Raw genomic sequence first — 13,637 nt, forward strand, 5'->3', positions numbered from 1 at the left:
TTCAAAAAAAAAAATCAAAATATTCAGAAAATTTTTCTGTTTTGGAATATGAAATTAAAACTATATGTTGTTATTCAAAAAAGTAAAAAACTTATTAAAATTTAAGGATAAAAAATATAATTCTTTAATAAAAACCTTATTTTTTAACAACTTGAAACTATATAAAATGTTTTCAAAAACATGAATACTTTTTGAAATAATGAGTGTTTTATGATAAAAGAATCATTCTGTATAGCACGGCTTAAGATATAAATCTTAAATTGTGCTATAAAGTACATATCTAAAAAGTATATATCTACAAATTCCTGACGTAATTATGGGTATTAGATATTATACAATATTATTAGGTATATTATATTTTTTTATATTATTAGCTGTCCCCGTGCATTTCGTTGCTCGTACCAAATGCACCCGTGTTAAGTTTAGTTTCCTATAGCCTATAGGCTATAATGCTAACAATTAGCGTATATAAGAATAAAAACTATTTTTGGTTTTCTGATTTGATGTATACACACTGCACAGAATCTATTCTGTGGTGTATAGATGATATCTCTGTCCTCTGACATATTTTACACAACTGTCCCGCCTAGAGTTGCATTTTTTCAATCGATTATCCTATTATGCATTTATGTATCATTCGTTAAAAATAATCTGTTATTCGAATAATCGATTCATCAATTGCACAGCTCTACTTACAGCTACTAGCTACTATGAAGTATGAATATAAAATAAAAATCTGTTTATGAAGGATGAAATTCCTTGTCATTTATAGACTTATAGTGGTCAGTGGACAATTATAACGTGTATAAGCTTCCGGCCTTCAGAGTCTGTAGACCAAAAACCCTATTTTTATAAATTTACAATTGATTTACCTGTGCATAAATGAAAAGGAAAAAAACACGAAGATATATAATAATATTATTATTTATTATTATATGTTACGCGCATTAATCTTATAAATAAAATATATGTATTATGTAATAATGTTACTCACTATTGTATAACAATTACTACATATTAGATATTATTATATTAAACAGTAAATATACTTATAATCGGCAAGTATAAATAAAAACATGATATACATTATTTAACCTTTTTTTTTCTTTTAATGGCCATTAATTCTTCATGACTTGGAATATTAATCGAGAATTCTGGTTGCCATCGTTCAAAATGAAAATTTTTGTCAAAATCGATCGAGTATTTATTAGTATACACTATACATATTATAATATATAATTTGTGAAATATAAACCTCAATCATGAACACTGAAACTTATTATACCTAGGTATTATAATAGCTTTCATGATACTACTCAATAACTCAATTTATTTTACAATAAATTGTATTATTATATTATTTAATATTAAATTTTTATCAATTAGTTTATTCGTTTTTATAAGTATTTAAATTTTAGATGAATAATGAGTGGAGATGTGGACTAACATTTTGCAGGAACCCCAGCTCATCTAAACTTTAAATACCTACCTACCTACTTACATTGATTATAAATATAATCAAGTTATTACTAATCGTCTAAAATACTATTTTTATGCATTTAATCACTACAAAAAAATATATTCTGTTCTATAGAATAAGGAATTAAAATGGCATCAATGAGTACATACTAACTACTAACAGTACTAAGTAGCATTGAGTAGGTGCATTTGCACCACCTAAAATTGGGTGGTGGGTACCTAGGTGGCTGGGTTTTTATAATTTGGTATAACTGGCATATTACCTATGCTAATATAGATCACGGACTAGACTATAGTAGATAAAATTAATAATTACTAAATAGTGCTTCATGTTGTCATAAAAAACATAATTTTTTTTTAACTACTTAATAATAATATGTAAAGAATATAATATTATAACATTATTTTCAAAATACGTTAATAGTTTGTGAAATAATGAGCGACGTTAAATGGATTGGATCACTTAGTATCACGGATTAATAATCCGTGCTCAGTATTAAGCAAAGATAAAACAGGCGAAATCGTTATTGAAACTCCTATAATTTACAGTACGTGTTATCATGTTTGACGTGTTATCAATTCAAAAATTGTTAGTTAATACTTTATCTTAATGAGTATTGAGTATACGTCAAATAGATTTACTATTTACTATTTAGTATTTATTAGGTTTATTTAGTCAAAATCGTCAATTCATAATTGCCATTATAACTTTTATTTACTAGAATATAAAATTATTTTTGTTTTGAATTATTAACTCTTTATGTCTTAATCGATAACTGTCAAAACTTCATATTCTAATTTATTCAAATTATATCATGTAATAGGTACAATAAAATGTTGTTTCAAGAGTGAAAATAAACATTTTAATAATTTAAAAGTAAATGCAAATAATATGAACATGTTGAGGAGTTTACAAATAATTTAGTAAATATGCACTTTCTAAATTTTAAGATGTATGCAGCCAATGGATTGTATGTTGTTCAGGGAGAGCTGTCTACTTTAATATCAGCGTTAAAAAGAGATCACAATTCATATCAAGTAAATAATAACAATTTATAAAATAATTTATTCTTAAATTATCAAATTACCACCCATATTTTAGTGATATTTTATATTTACCACATAACTACAATCTGTTAATAATAAAATAATTGTACTTCTTAAGTTAAGTCACTATTATCAAATTGTGTTCTTAGTATATTGTATTTTCAAACCATACAAATCTATTTAAGTATTAGTTACTTGATTTACTGCAAGATAATAAAATAGTGTTTCATAATATAAATCTATTATTCCATATTAAATGTTATTATTTATTAATATTATTTGGTAATATTTTTAACATTGTATATGCATTTAATTTCTTCTTAGCTGGGTGGCGCTACAAGTGGGCCAGGGTGGGCAAGTGCCCCCCCAACATTTGATTTTTACCCTCCATTGTAATACCCCTATAATTTAATATTAAGAATATATAAGTAAATAAAGAATTTGTAAATCATTATTTAATATTTATATATAAAATAGTATTAATTACTTTAAAGAGCTTTTAGGCTTAAGTTATATTATTTTAAGTTTGCCTGTTATATTCAAATTAAATATGCTTTTTTTGCACATTTAGAAATAAATATACTTAATAGAGTTAATACTAACAGCATACTTTCTAAAATCTTATACATTAAAAAATAAAATGTTTTGTATTGCTACATACAAATAAAATAAAATGGAGGAAATTTGAAGTTTTACTATAGTGCATTTTGTGATCATAATAAACAAGGTATAATTTTTAATTATTTATTTAAAAATATAACATATTATACCCAAAACATTTTTAGCAATACTTTTCTGAAAATATGGTATAAACAAATTAATAGGTGATCCAGTAACCATACATAAATGCTCCACCAGAAAAAAAATTTGCCCTGTATCGCCTCCACAATAAAAAATATCTGGCGTTGCCACTACGTTCTTAGTACTTATTACATAATTCTCAAATATTTGTTATGAAGTCATAAATTAATTTTTGTATTTATAATATACTATAAGTACTATATTGTAATTGGAAAAAAAAACATTGAAATATTTTTAATTTTTAAAAGTACTTAAATTATATAAATTATGGATATAAACATATTTTAGTAATTGATTGTTAATGTTATTAGTTTCATTTTCAAAATTTTAATTAAATAATAAATCATTATTAAACTTTACTTTAATTACTCCTTTTGTCACACATTATTTTTATATTTAAAATATTTTTTATCTAACTTTATAACATGTATTTAATATATATAAAAATTTGTATTCAAAAAACAAATACTAATTGCCATTATCTTAGTAATATTTTTTCAAGAAAAATAAATTTCAAACATAATTTTTATCATTATATTATATTTAATTTGCAGGATGAAGAAAGGTATTCTCCCTGTAAAAGATTGTTCAAATTAAGAGATGCTATAAATCAAGTGGAAGATTTAATGTCCCTCAATTTTGATCATGTTATGGGTAACCTATTCGCTGATACATATATTTATATATATATTCATTTTTTTGTATAGATCTGTTTAAAATGGAAAAAATTTGATCCCAATTGTTTCCAAATTATACAGGTATGATTGTGTTAGATAATTATAGTTAGAATTTTATTTTTAGAACCATTTTTGGATGTGATTCGCTGTGAAGAGATTACTGGCCCAGTAACAAGTTTAGCATTGATGTCAATTTATAAGTTTATAAATTATGGACTAATAAAAAAATGTAAATTTTAATTACACATCATGATTTACTAAACTTTATTCCATTATAATATACATTTGTTTAGGTGTTCCTGAGTCAAAATTATTGACAACTGTAGAAAATATTGCAGATGCAATTACTCACACTAGATTTTTGGGAACTGAAAAAACTAGTGATGCTATAGTATTAATGAAAACTTTACAGGTTTTATATTGCTTAATGATGTCTCCTGAAGGCGAGTTTCTTCCAAATGAAAGTGTTTGTGAGATTATGATGAGTTGTTTTCGTTTTTGTTTTGAAGTTAGACTGAGTGGTATGTTAGATGCAATGTTAAATAAATAATTATTTTATATAAATTATATATTTTTTTAGAATTTGTAAGATCCTATGCTGAACATTGCTTGAAAGATATAATACAACTTCTTTTTTCAAGATTAGTCACATTAAGCAAAGAACAGGGAAATTCTTCAAAAGTGAGTTAAACTTATTTAAATGATCATGCAATACTATAAGGCTTACATTTTTTTCTTTGTATTTCTTCAGGTATTAGGACTCAACATGAAGAATTATGGCGACCCTTTAAGTAATTGTAATGATAATGTGGAAAGTACAGTAAATATAGTTAATACAAATGATGATACACCACAACCTGAAGTATCAACTTTAACTCAAGTAAATTAATATAATGAGTTTAACTAAATATTTACATATGATTTAAGTATAAATAAATGAGTTATTATAATATCTTAAAGTACGGTTTCCCTGCAGCGTCAAGCAGTGGAACAACACAGCATAATGACTGCGTCTGGATGCATATTATGTCTGGACCTATAACACTGTAGGGAAACCATATTTTTAGTGAAATAAAATGTAGAATTCAATATATGTTAAAAGCATTTTTGATTATCCATTTATTATTAAATTATTATATTATATATATATTTTTTTCATTTAATTTTACATTTTCTAACTTTTGATTATTTAATTATTCTGATCCTTAAATTTTTATACATTTGGGATAAATTAATCGAAACTATTCTGTTTGAAATGTTAGTGTGATGTCAAAGTTACTGAATCAACAAAATTAGACATAGGTAATGAAAGAGAAACTTCGCCTGGTATTGAATTACCGACTGATGAATTACCATTACTAAACAACGGTAAACTATTATTATAGTTTTTTATTGCAAATAAAAATAATAATTTATTGATTTTTTAAAGAAAATGACACAGGTTTAAATAATGAAAATTCAGTAGATGATAATAAAAAAGAATATGTGAATGGCCAAGGTGTAAGATTTACTACCCAAATACCTATTCCTTACACTAGTAAGTGATATTTTTGTTATTTTTATCTTATAGTTTTGTTTACATTTTAGTTTATGTTTAACTTTTCATTTTTAGAAGTTCCATACAATAGTGGCTGTGTTTTGGAGCTTATTAAGTTTCTTGTAGATGCTTGTGATCCTCATGACCAGCAAAATACTGAAGTAATGATTGGTGTTGGACTCAATCTTTTGGTCATTGCTTTTGAAGTCGGAGCATATGCCATTAAATGCCACATTAATATGCATTCCATTATAAAAGATCAATTATGCCGTAATATCCTTTCTGTGTGTACAAAAATTAAAATTAAAATTAAAAATATATTTTTTTTAAATAATTAAAAAAATATATACATTTTTTAGCTCTTGTCTCATGAGAAAATGCCAATATTCAGTTCTAGTCTAAGACTTGCTTTCTTAGTATTTGAATCTATGCGTCAACATTTAAAATTTCAACTGGAATACTATATGTCTAATTTAATAAACACTGTGGTTAATGAAAATTCTAAAATTCCATATGGTAAAAAAGAAATGGCCTTAAGTATGTTTTATTTTACTGTGGAAATCAATATTACAAGTCAAAAAAACTTAATGTTGAGAAACTAATTTTGTATTATTACTTTAGAATGTCTTGTCCAACTATGGAAAATTCCAGGACTGGTCACTGAACTTTATTTAAATTATGATTGTGGACTTTATTGTTCAGATTTATATGATGACATTACTAAACTATTATCTAAAGCAAGTTAATAAATAAAATAAATCTAAATTTTTACTTACTCATGATTTATAATTAATAATAAATCTATTGATTTTAGAACGTTTTTCCATTCAGTGATATCTATAGCACTCATTTATTATCCATGGATGCTCTTTTAGCTGTAGTAGATTCAATCGAACACCATTGTCATAATCGTACACAATTCACTCAAAAATCTGAAAGCAGTTCAACTTATGATGGTAATATTTAAACATTTACAATTTAATTATGTACTTGAAGTTATAAATTAAATACTTTTAGTTTCCGAAGATCAGAAATCAGATTCTGAAATTCATTTTGAACGATGGCAACCAGAATTCTCAATTAATATTCCAAGTCATGAAGAATTAATGGCCATTAAAAGGAAAAAAAAGGTTAAATAATGTATATCATATTTTTATTTATAGTTGCAGATTATAATCCCCCAGATAAAATTTGACTTTTGCAGTTTATTTTTAAATTATATTTAATGAATAAAAATTGTTTTAATAATAAGTAATTAATATTTCTACAAAATACCTATGGTTAATTTATTCATGAAGAATATTTTTTAAATTATTTCAGTTGCTTACTTCAGGTACAGAGAAATTTAACACAAAACCAAAAAAAGGCATAGAGTTTCTACAAGAACACGGTCTTTTATCAACACCATTGAATTCAATTGAAATTGCTACATTTTTGAAAGAAAATCCTCTTTTGGATAAGAAAATGATAGGCGAATATATTAGCAACAGAAATAATGTGGATGTTCTAAATAGTTTTATTAAGTATGTTCTGATATTTAATATAATTATAATTATTAATTTTATTGTATGTATTTTATAATTTGTCTTGGTTTTTTGTTTAGCTCTTTTGATTTATGTGGTACACGTGTTGATGAAGCACTTCGAATGTATCTTGAAGCATTCCGACTACCCGGAGAATCACCTCTAATATCATTTGTATTAGAACCATTTACAGAATATTGGCATGTTAGTTATTAGTAATATTTATCATTAACTAGTTTTTCCAAATTTATTTTGTTTATATGAATTTTAGAAATGTAATGGAGAACCTTTTGCAAATGCTGAATGTGCATTTTTATTAGCATATGCAATTATTATGCTAAATGTTGACCAACATAATCAAAATGTTAGACGAATAGACCAACCAATGACAATAGATGCATTTAAACGTAATTTAAAAAAATTGAATGGTGGTGAAGATTTTGATCATACAATGTTAGAAGAAATATATAAAGACATTAAGTAAGCTAATTTATAATTTATTTGGATATAAAAGTACCTCTTATACTGGTTTGTTATCATCTCACTATCACGCTAATTATAATTTATCATGTCAAAATCAGCGGTGATGTGAAACGGTCAATACAGCACTTTATTTGTTTACTATATACAAAGTAATCAGATGTTTTTTTGTAAATGTTAACAAATTATTAAATTATTAATAAATTTAAATAAAATACTAATGCCGAGTTGCATAAACCAAAATAAATATTTAATGAATTAATAGCATACTATTAAATGGATAAAAAGTTATTCATTCACTAAATGTTCATTGGGTTATTGAGTCATTAAACCATTGGTTACCATTTAATTAAGCTATTGGTATGATTTTAGCATATTAAATTTTAGTCAATCATTAAAGATTAAACTTTATCATGTTGTCACTCTTTGCTTTTACCTATTCAAATTAAAAACAGTTGAAGACTTGGCATTACTCTTCTTGTGATAAGCTTAAACTACAATATAAATCTTGGCATCATGCTGTCATGTTTAAAATCAACACATTTTTATTCAACTGCCCATGCTAGTCTTGCTACCCAAATGACTCATTATAAATATTTAATGGTTTGATAAAACTGTTCAATTAAAAGGATGCCTTTATACAATCCGGTATAACATGATTACAATATAATAAAATACAATTTTAAATATTATAAAAATTAAAAAGTATTCATCCATATTTTATAAATAGATTACTTATTACTAATTAGACCTAATTAGACCTAATTACCTTAATATATTGAGATACAAAGAAATAACAATCATAAATAATAAATTTTAGCTTAAAGACTGCCATCATACAGTCATCTTGTCACGGGGTTTTTATAGTGTATAACTCAGTGATTGGGCAATAACAAACAAGTACTATATCTACAACTAATCTAATGAAAATTTTTAGATCGAACGAAATTGTTATGCCTGCAGAACATAGTGGTACAGTTTTAGAAAATTATTTATGGAAAGTTTTGTTACGACGTGCATCTGGTAAAGACGGGTCTTACATTCAAGCACCCAGTGGAGTTTTTGATCATGAACTATTTTCTATTTGTTGGGGTCCTACTTTAGCTGCATTAAGCTTTATATTTGATAAGTCTAATCATCAAACTGTTTATACTCGAACAATATTTGGCCTTAGGTAACTTTTGTTTATAAAATTAATTATTTATAACCTTTTTCACTTATTTTAAAAATACATTGGTTTTATAGTTAACTACTGTAATTTATTTTCATAACTATTTTTTCAGAAAATGTGCATTTATTTGTGCCCATTATGGAATGTGTGCTGAATTTGATAGCCTCATAATATCATTATGCAAGTTTACTAATTTACAAAACAACCCAGATGTGTGTATAGTACTTAAAACATTTTATCAGTTTAATATGTTTAATAGTATATAAGCATTTTTAAATATAAACACAACTATATCATTTTTAATTAATAATTTATATATGTTAAATTAAAATTCAAGTATTGTATTATTTATGATCCTATTTATTTAGTGTCCAGAAAATGTTACAATATTGTTTGGAAGTAACCCTAAAGCTCGGCTGGCCACTCGCACTCTTTTTAGTTTAACCCATATGTATGGTGATATTATTCGTGAGGGTTGGTCTAGTATATTTGACATAATTTTACAACTGTATAAATGCAAACTATTACCTACCATTTTAGTTGAGGTAATTTTCCTAAATCATGAATGCAATAATTATAGTGTAATGAATATAATTAAGTTTAATTTTTTTTAGTCTGAAGATTTTCTTGAGCTCAGTGGTAAAGTTTCATTGATACGCGAAGCAGTACCATCAGGTTCCCAAAAATCTGAATCTGGTTTGTTCAGTTCACTTTACTCTTACATAGCTTCTGGAGGAGGTAAGTATATATGCTATATACAGCATATACTGGATGATTCTTTTATTGAACAACAATAATTATTTCAAAATCTATTAACTTTTTGGAAAATATTTTTTTTTACATAATTTCCAGTCAAAATAAAACAAAATGTTTAATATTTTTTATTTTTTAAATGACAATATTTTTAATTTTATATTTTGAAGCACAATATTTTTTGGAGTTTTTCGATATAAAAATAACTTATAAATTACTTGTACAAATTTCAATTTTTTTTGTATCAAAATACTATGAAAAATATTCTGCTTCAGAAAAGGAAATATAAAATGTATGTTGTTATTTAAAAAATATAACAATAAAAAAATTTGTTTTATTTTTGATGAGAAAATATATAAAAAAAATATTAATCATCCTGTATAAAGCATACCAATACATTTTAAGTTAAAAATAATTTTTTTTTAATTTACATTTATGATCTATTTAGAGACTATTAATCATAAAATACAAGCATCAAATGAACCTGAGTTAATTGTTACATCTAGAGACTGTATATCTGAGAGTCGCTTAGAAAGTCTAATTACAGAATCTAAGTTTCTCACTATAGAATCTTTGGAAGCTTTAGTAAAAGTATGTGTTATATGACATCTATAAATGTCAATAAATTACATTCTATACATTTTTTTTATCTTCAGGCATTAATTGGAACATTTTATAAACCAGAAGGTGTATTAGCACTTGGGTCACGGGAAAATGAAAATGCTGCTAGTTTCTTATTAGAAATGCTTCTTAAAATAGTTTTACAAAATCGGTGAGTTTTATTTAACGTATCATTCTTTTCTATACTAAATTAAATATAAAAACCACAGGGATAGAGTAAACACTCTATGGGAAGCAGTTAAGCAGCACCTGTACAACCTTATGACAGGTGCTATAGAACATAATCACATGTTTCTTTTGGAACGCACTGTAGTTGGACTAATGAGGTTAGCATCTCGCCTTATGAGACGTGAAGAAATAAGCTCAATGGTAAACTAATTTTATACTCATTGTATTTTAACTTTTAATATTTTATTTGTTATTTTACATTGTATCATGTAGGTATTGCAGTCATTAAATGTTTTACTATTGCTCAACACAGATGCTTTACAAATAGTTGGGCGTCAAATAGCATTTGGAATGTATGAATTATTAAAAATGTGTGCTGCAAATATTCATACTAGAGATGATTGGACATTAATCTTTTCTATATTAGAGTATGTTGGTGCTGGAATTATTGTATCTAAAAGCAATAATATAGGTATGTTTCATATATTCAGATGCATTCCTCCCTTTGTATAAAATCTAAAAAATTAAAATCATTAACTGACAAAGTTTTAATGTTCAATAGATAATCGGTCTGATAATGAAGTGGCTAGTATAAGTGACAGTAATGATGATAGTGGCTTAGACGTGAAATCAGTTAATAATATCATAACCCCTTCATCTTCACCGCCAGATAGTAAATCAGAGTGGTTAAAGGTAACTACATTTCGCGCTATATTCAACAATAAATTCATTTAAAAACCAATTTTTTTTATGCATGTAGATTGAAACAAACCCAGGGGCGTTAGAAATTTGGCCAGATTGCTCAACATTTAAACGTCATGATGCATTATCTTTTGTTAAATGCTGCGAATGTCTAGCGTTTTTAGTGCGTAACATTGCGCATATTACACCATACAACTTTATCAAATGTGTCTCTGTCATCAAAAATTTTGCACGGGCCAGCTTACAATCAAGTATAATGAATTATTAATAACACTTTTTTTTAAATATATGTTCAAGTTAACTTATTTTAGAAGATAAAAATGTACGTCAAAAATTAGGCAACAAACAAAAAACTAGTTTGAAATCAAACAAAAACAAAATGTCTAACCCATATGATGCAGATGACAGTGACCCTGAAGACATTCCAAGTAGTTACACTCAAGTTTCTATTCAGGTAATTTCTCCATTATCTACTCATTATAATATATTATAATTAATTACAAATCATTAAAATGTTTTCAGCTTCTTGACCTTATGCACACATTGCACACAAGTACTGCAGATATATATCGTTGGTGGGCAGAAGAAAATCCAGACACAGCACTAATATCTTTGTGGAGTTATGGGTGGTGTCCTCTACTCCAAGGTATTGCCAGTCTATGTTGTGATTGTCGACGTGATGTGAGTAAATCAAATTCCCAATTTTGGTGTATAAAATTATATTTTATATTATGTTTTTATATATAGGTAAGAATGAGTGCTGTAACATACCTACAACGTGCCCTTCTAATGCACGACTTAGCAACGCTCAACGGTGATGAATGGGAAGCGTGTTTCCGCAAAGTTTTGTTTCCATTAATGAACAAACTGTTAGAATGTGGAACTGACATTGATCCAAGTGGTTTGGATGAAACAAAAATGCGGTCTGCCACTTTGTTATCTAAGGTTATTATTATTACATTTTATGCAATAAGATTTATAGATTCCTAGTAATCTAGTATTAAATAAAATTGAGTATATTTTAATTTTTAACAAATTTTAGGTTTATAAAACAAGTGTTATAACAGCTTGAGTGAATTTTTTCTTTTTATTGAAAATTTTAAATTAATATTTTAGTTATTAATTATTATGAATTGAATGTGGTACTGAATTGATTTGAATGATTTTTTTTTTAATAAACCAAACAAATTTTCTAGACATTAATCAAATATAAATATTGTCATAGGTTTTCTTACACCATTTGACTCAGCTTCAATCACTACCAACATTTGTTGACTTATGGATCACTGTTCTAGAACTGATGCATAAGTTTATGATATCTGACAACAGTGACACTTTGGTATAAAATTAATTAATTTCTAATACTTTTCAAATTTTGTGATTTGCATTGAATTATTTTTAATCTTCAACTTTAATTTTTTATAAATAATTATGATCAGAGTGAAGCGATTCCAGAAACCTTGAAAAATATGTTATTAGTAATGTTAAATGGAAAGGCAAATAGTAAAGAAGAGTTGCATAGTAAGCAAACGTTTTGGGATGCTACTTGGACTAAAGTGAATACATTTTTACCGCAAATGTCCAATGATTTGCTTCAACATCACAATAGTAGACAAATTAAGGCACAGGATCATGGTAATGAACAATATCTATTATAATATATAATAAGAAACGATAAACTAAATTTTTTTTCAAATATTTGTTTAGTCTCTCAATTAACAGATACCTCATCGGATTTATCAGAAGTAACTCGTTCTTTTGTACCACTTGCGCCAGTTGCACCAGGTATCATAGTACCTCTTATATCGCCAACTCCTTTGGAAGTAACAAATGAAGTTTTGAATTCTCAATCACCCATTTTGTCTAGTCCTATACTTTATCAAAATGTCAATCAAAACACAGTAATGGGTGTACAAAGTTTTGTCAATCATACTCAACATGTCGAGTAAATAAATATATTTAAAGATTTTCACATAAAAATAAGTATAAAATTTCAATTTAAACATTTATTTTACAAAGGGATGATCAAAATGATGAACTGATTGCAGTCATTACAACTGTTCCAATTTCTCAACCTTATACACTCACAAATAAGAGTGAAGAAACTGAAAATTGTAAGTATTTAATATATATAAATATAATCAACATTCAATATGTCTCTGTTTATGTCTAATAAACAGAAAAATATTAAATTTACTCTGATTGAAAATTGTTTGTTAAATTCTATTTTACATTTTACACAAAGATAAATTGTTTTATGAAAATGTCATATGTCTAGAATTTTTTAATATAATTTGATTAATTTTTATTTTAGGTAATAAACAAGATTGTGAAGTAAATCAACAATTACATTGAAATAATTTTTAATTTATTGTTATAATTATTATTATTATTATTATTATTATTCAGTTTATATGTTCAACATTTCATATTATATACATTTTGTATTTGTTCATATTATTTTTAATTTTACTTAATATATATTATAAAGTTAAAATTACTTTAATGGTAATTTTGATTTTGAATTTACTTTCAATTCAAGATAAATTTGAGTTATAATGAAAATATATTTTCATTTGTGTTTACAAGTTAATTTTTTATAAACATTTTAAATAGTTTTCCTTCAAAAATATAGTTAGTATCATTCTGTGATTAAAGTAATATATTTATGACAGATG

General features: G+C 25.6%; 1 protein-coding gene across 3 annotated transcripts; it reads left to right on the forward strand.

Annotated features, from left to right (window-relative positions):
- Nucleotides 1-2,090: 2,090 nt before the first annotated feature.
- On the forward strand, nucleotides 2,091-13,546 carry LOC132926139 (Golgi-specific brefeldin A-resistance guanine nucleotide exchange factor 1). 3 transcript variants are annotated; one of them, XM_060991450.1, is made up of 35 exons: nucleotides 2,091-2,356; nucleotides 2,431-2,517; nucleotides 3,882-3,981; nucleotides 4,129-4,233; nucleotides 4,298-4,525; nucleotides 4,585-4,685; nucleotides 4,756-4,884; nucleotides 5,267-5,372; nucleotides 5,434-5,541; nucleotides 5,617-5,825; nucleotides 5,901-6,078; nucleotides 6,163-6,278; nucleotides 6,356-6,497; nucleotides 6,559-6,671; nucleotides 6,862-7,064; nucleotides 7,145-7,268; nucleotides 7,336-7,544; nucleotides 8,482-8,718; nucleotides 8,828-8,927; nucleotides 9,084-9,260; nucleotides 9,330-9,453; nucleotides 9,917-10,059; nucleotides 10,125-10,240; nucleotides 10,299-10,458; nucleotides 10,531-10,729; nucleotides 10,820-10,950; nucleotides 11,018-11,210; nucleotides 11,274-11,413; nucleotides 11,482-11,640; nucleotides 11,707-11,904; nucleotides 12,185-12,298; nucleotides 12,399-12,594; nucleotides 12,667-12,904; nucleotides 12,979-13,073; nucleotides 13,274-13,546. In XM_060991450.1, exons 2-35 carry the CDS (start codon nucleotides 2,431-2,433, stop codon nucleotides 13,312-13,314), a joined length of 5,019 nt encoding a protein of 1,672 aa, XP_060847433.1. In that variant the 5' UTR covers nucleotides 2,091-2,356; the 3' UTR covers nucleotides 13,315-13,546. The 3 variants fall into 3 exon arrangements, with proteins under 3 accessions (XP_060847433.1, XP_060848115.1, XP_060846760.1); XM_060992132.1 differs by having other exon boundaries at nucleotides 11,298-11,413; XM_060990777.1 differs by having other exon boundaries at nucleotides 2,092-2,356; nucleotides 11,271-11,413.
- The last annotated feature ends 91 nt before the right edge of the window (nucleotides 13,547-13,637 follow it).

The sequence above is a fragment of the Rhopalosiphum padi genome, chromosome 1 (genome assembly GCF_020882245.1).
Source record: "Rhopalosiphum padi isolate XX-2018 chromosome 1, ASM2088224v1, whole genome shotgun sequence".
NCBI classification, from domain to species: domain Eukaryota; kingdom Metazoa; phylum Arthropoda; class Insecta; order Hemiptera; family Aphididae; genus Rhopalosiphum; species Rhopalosiphum padi.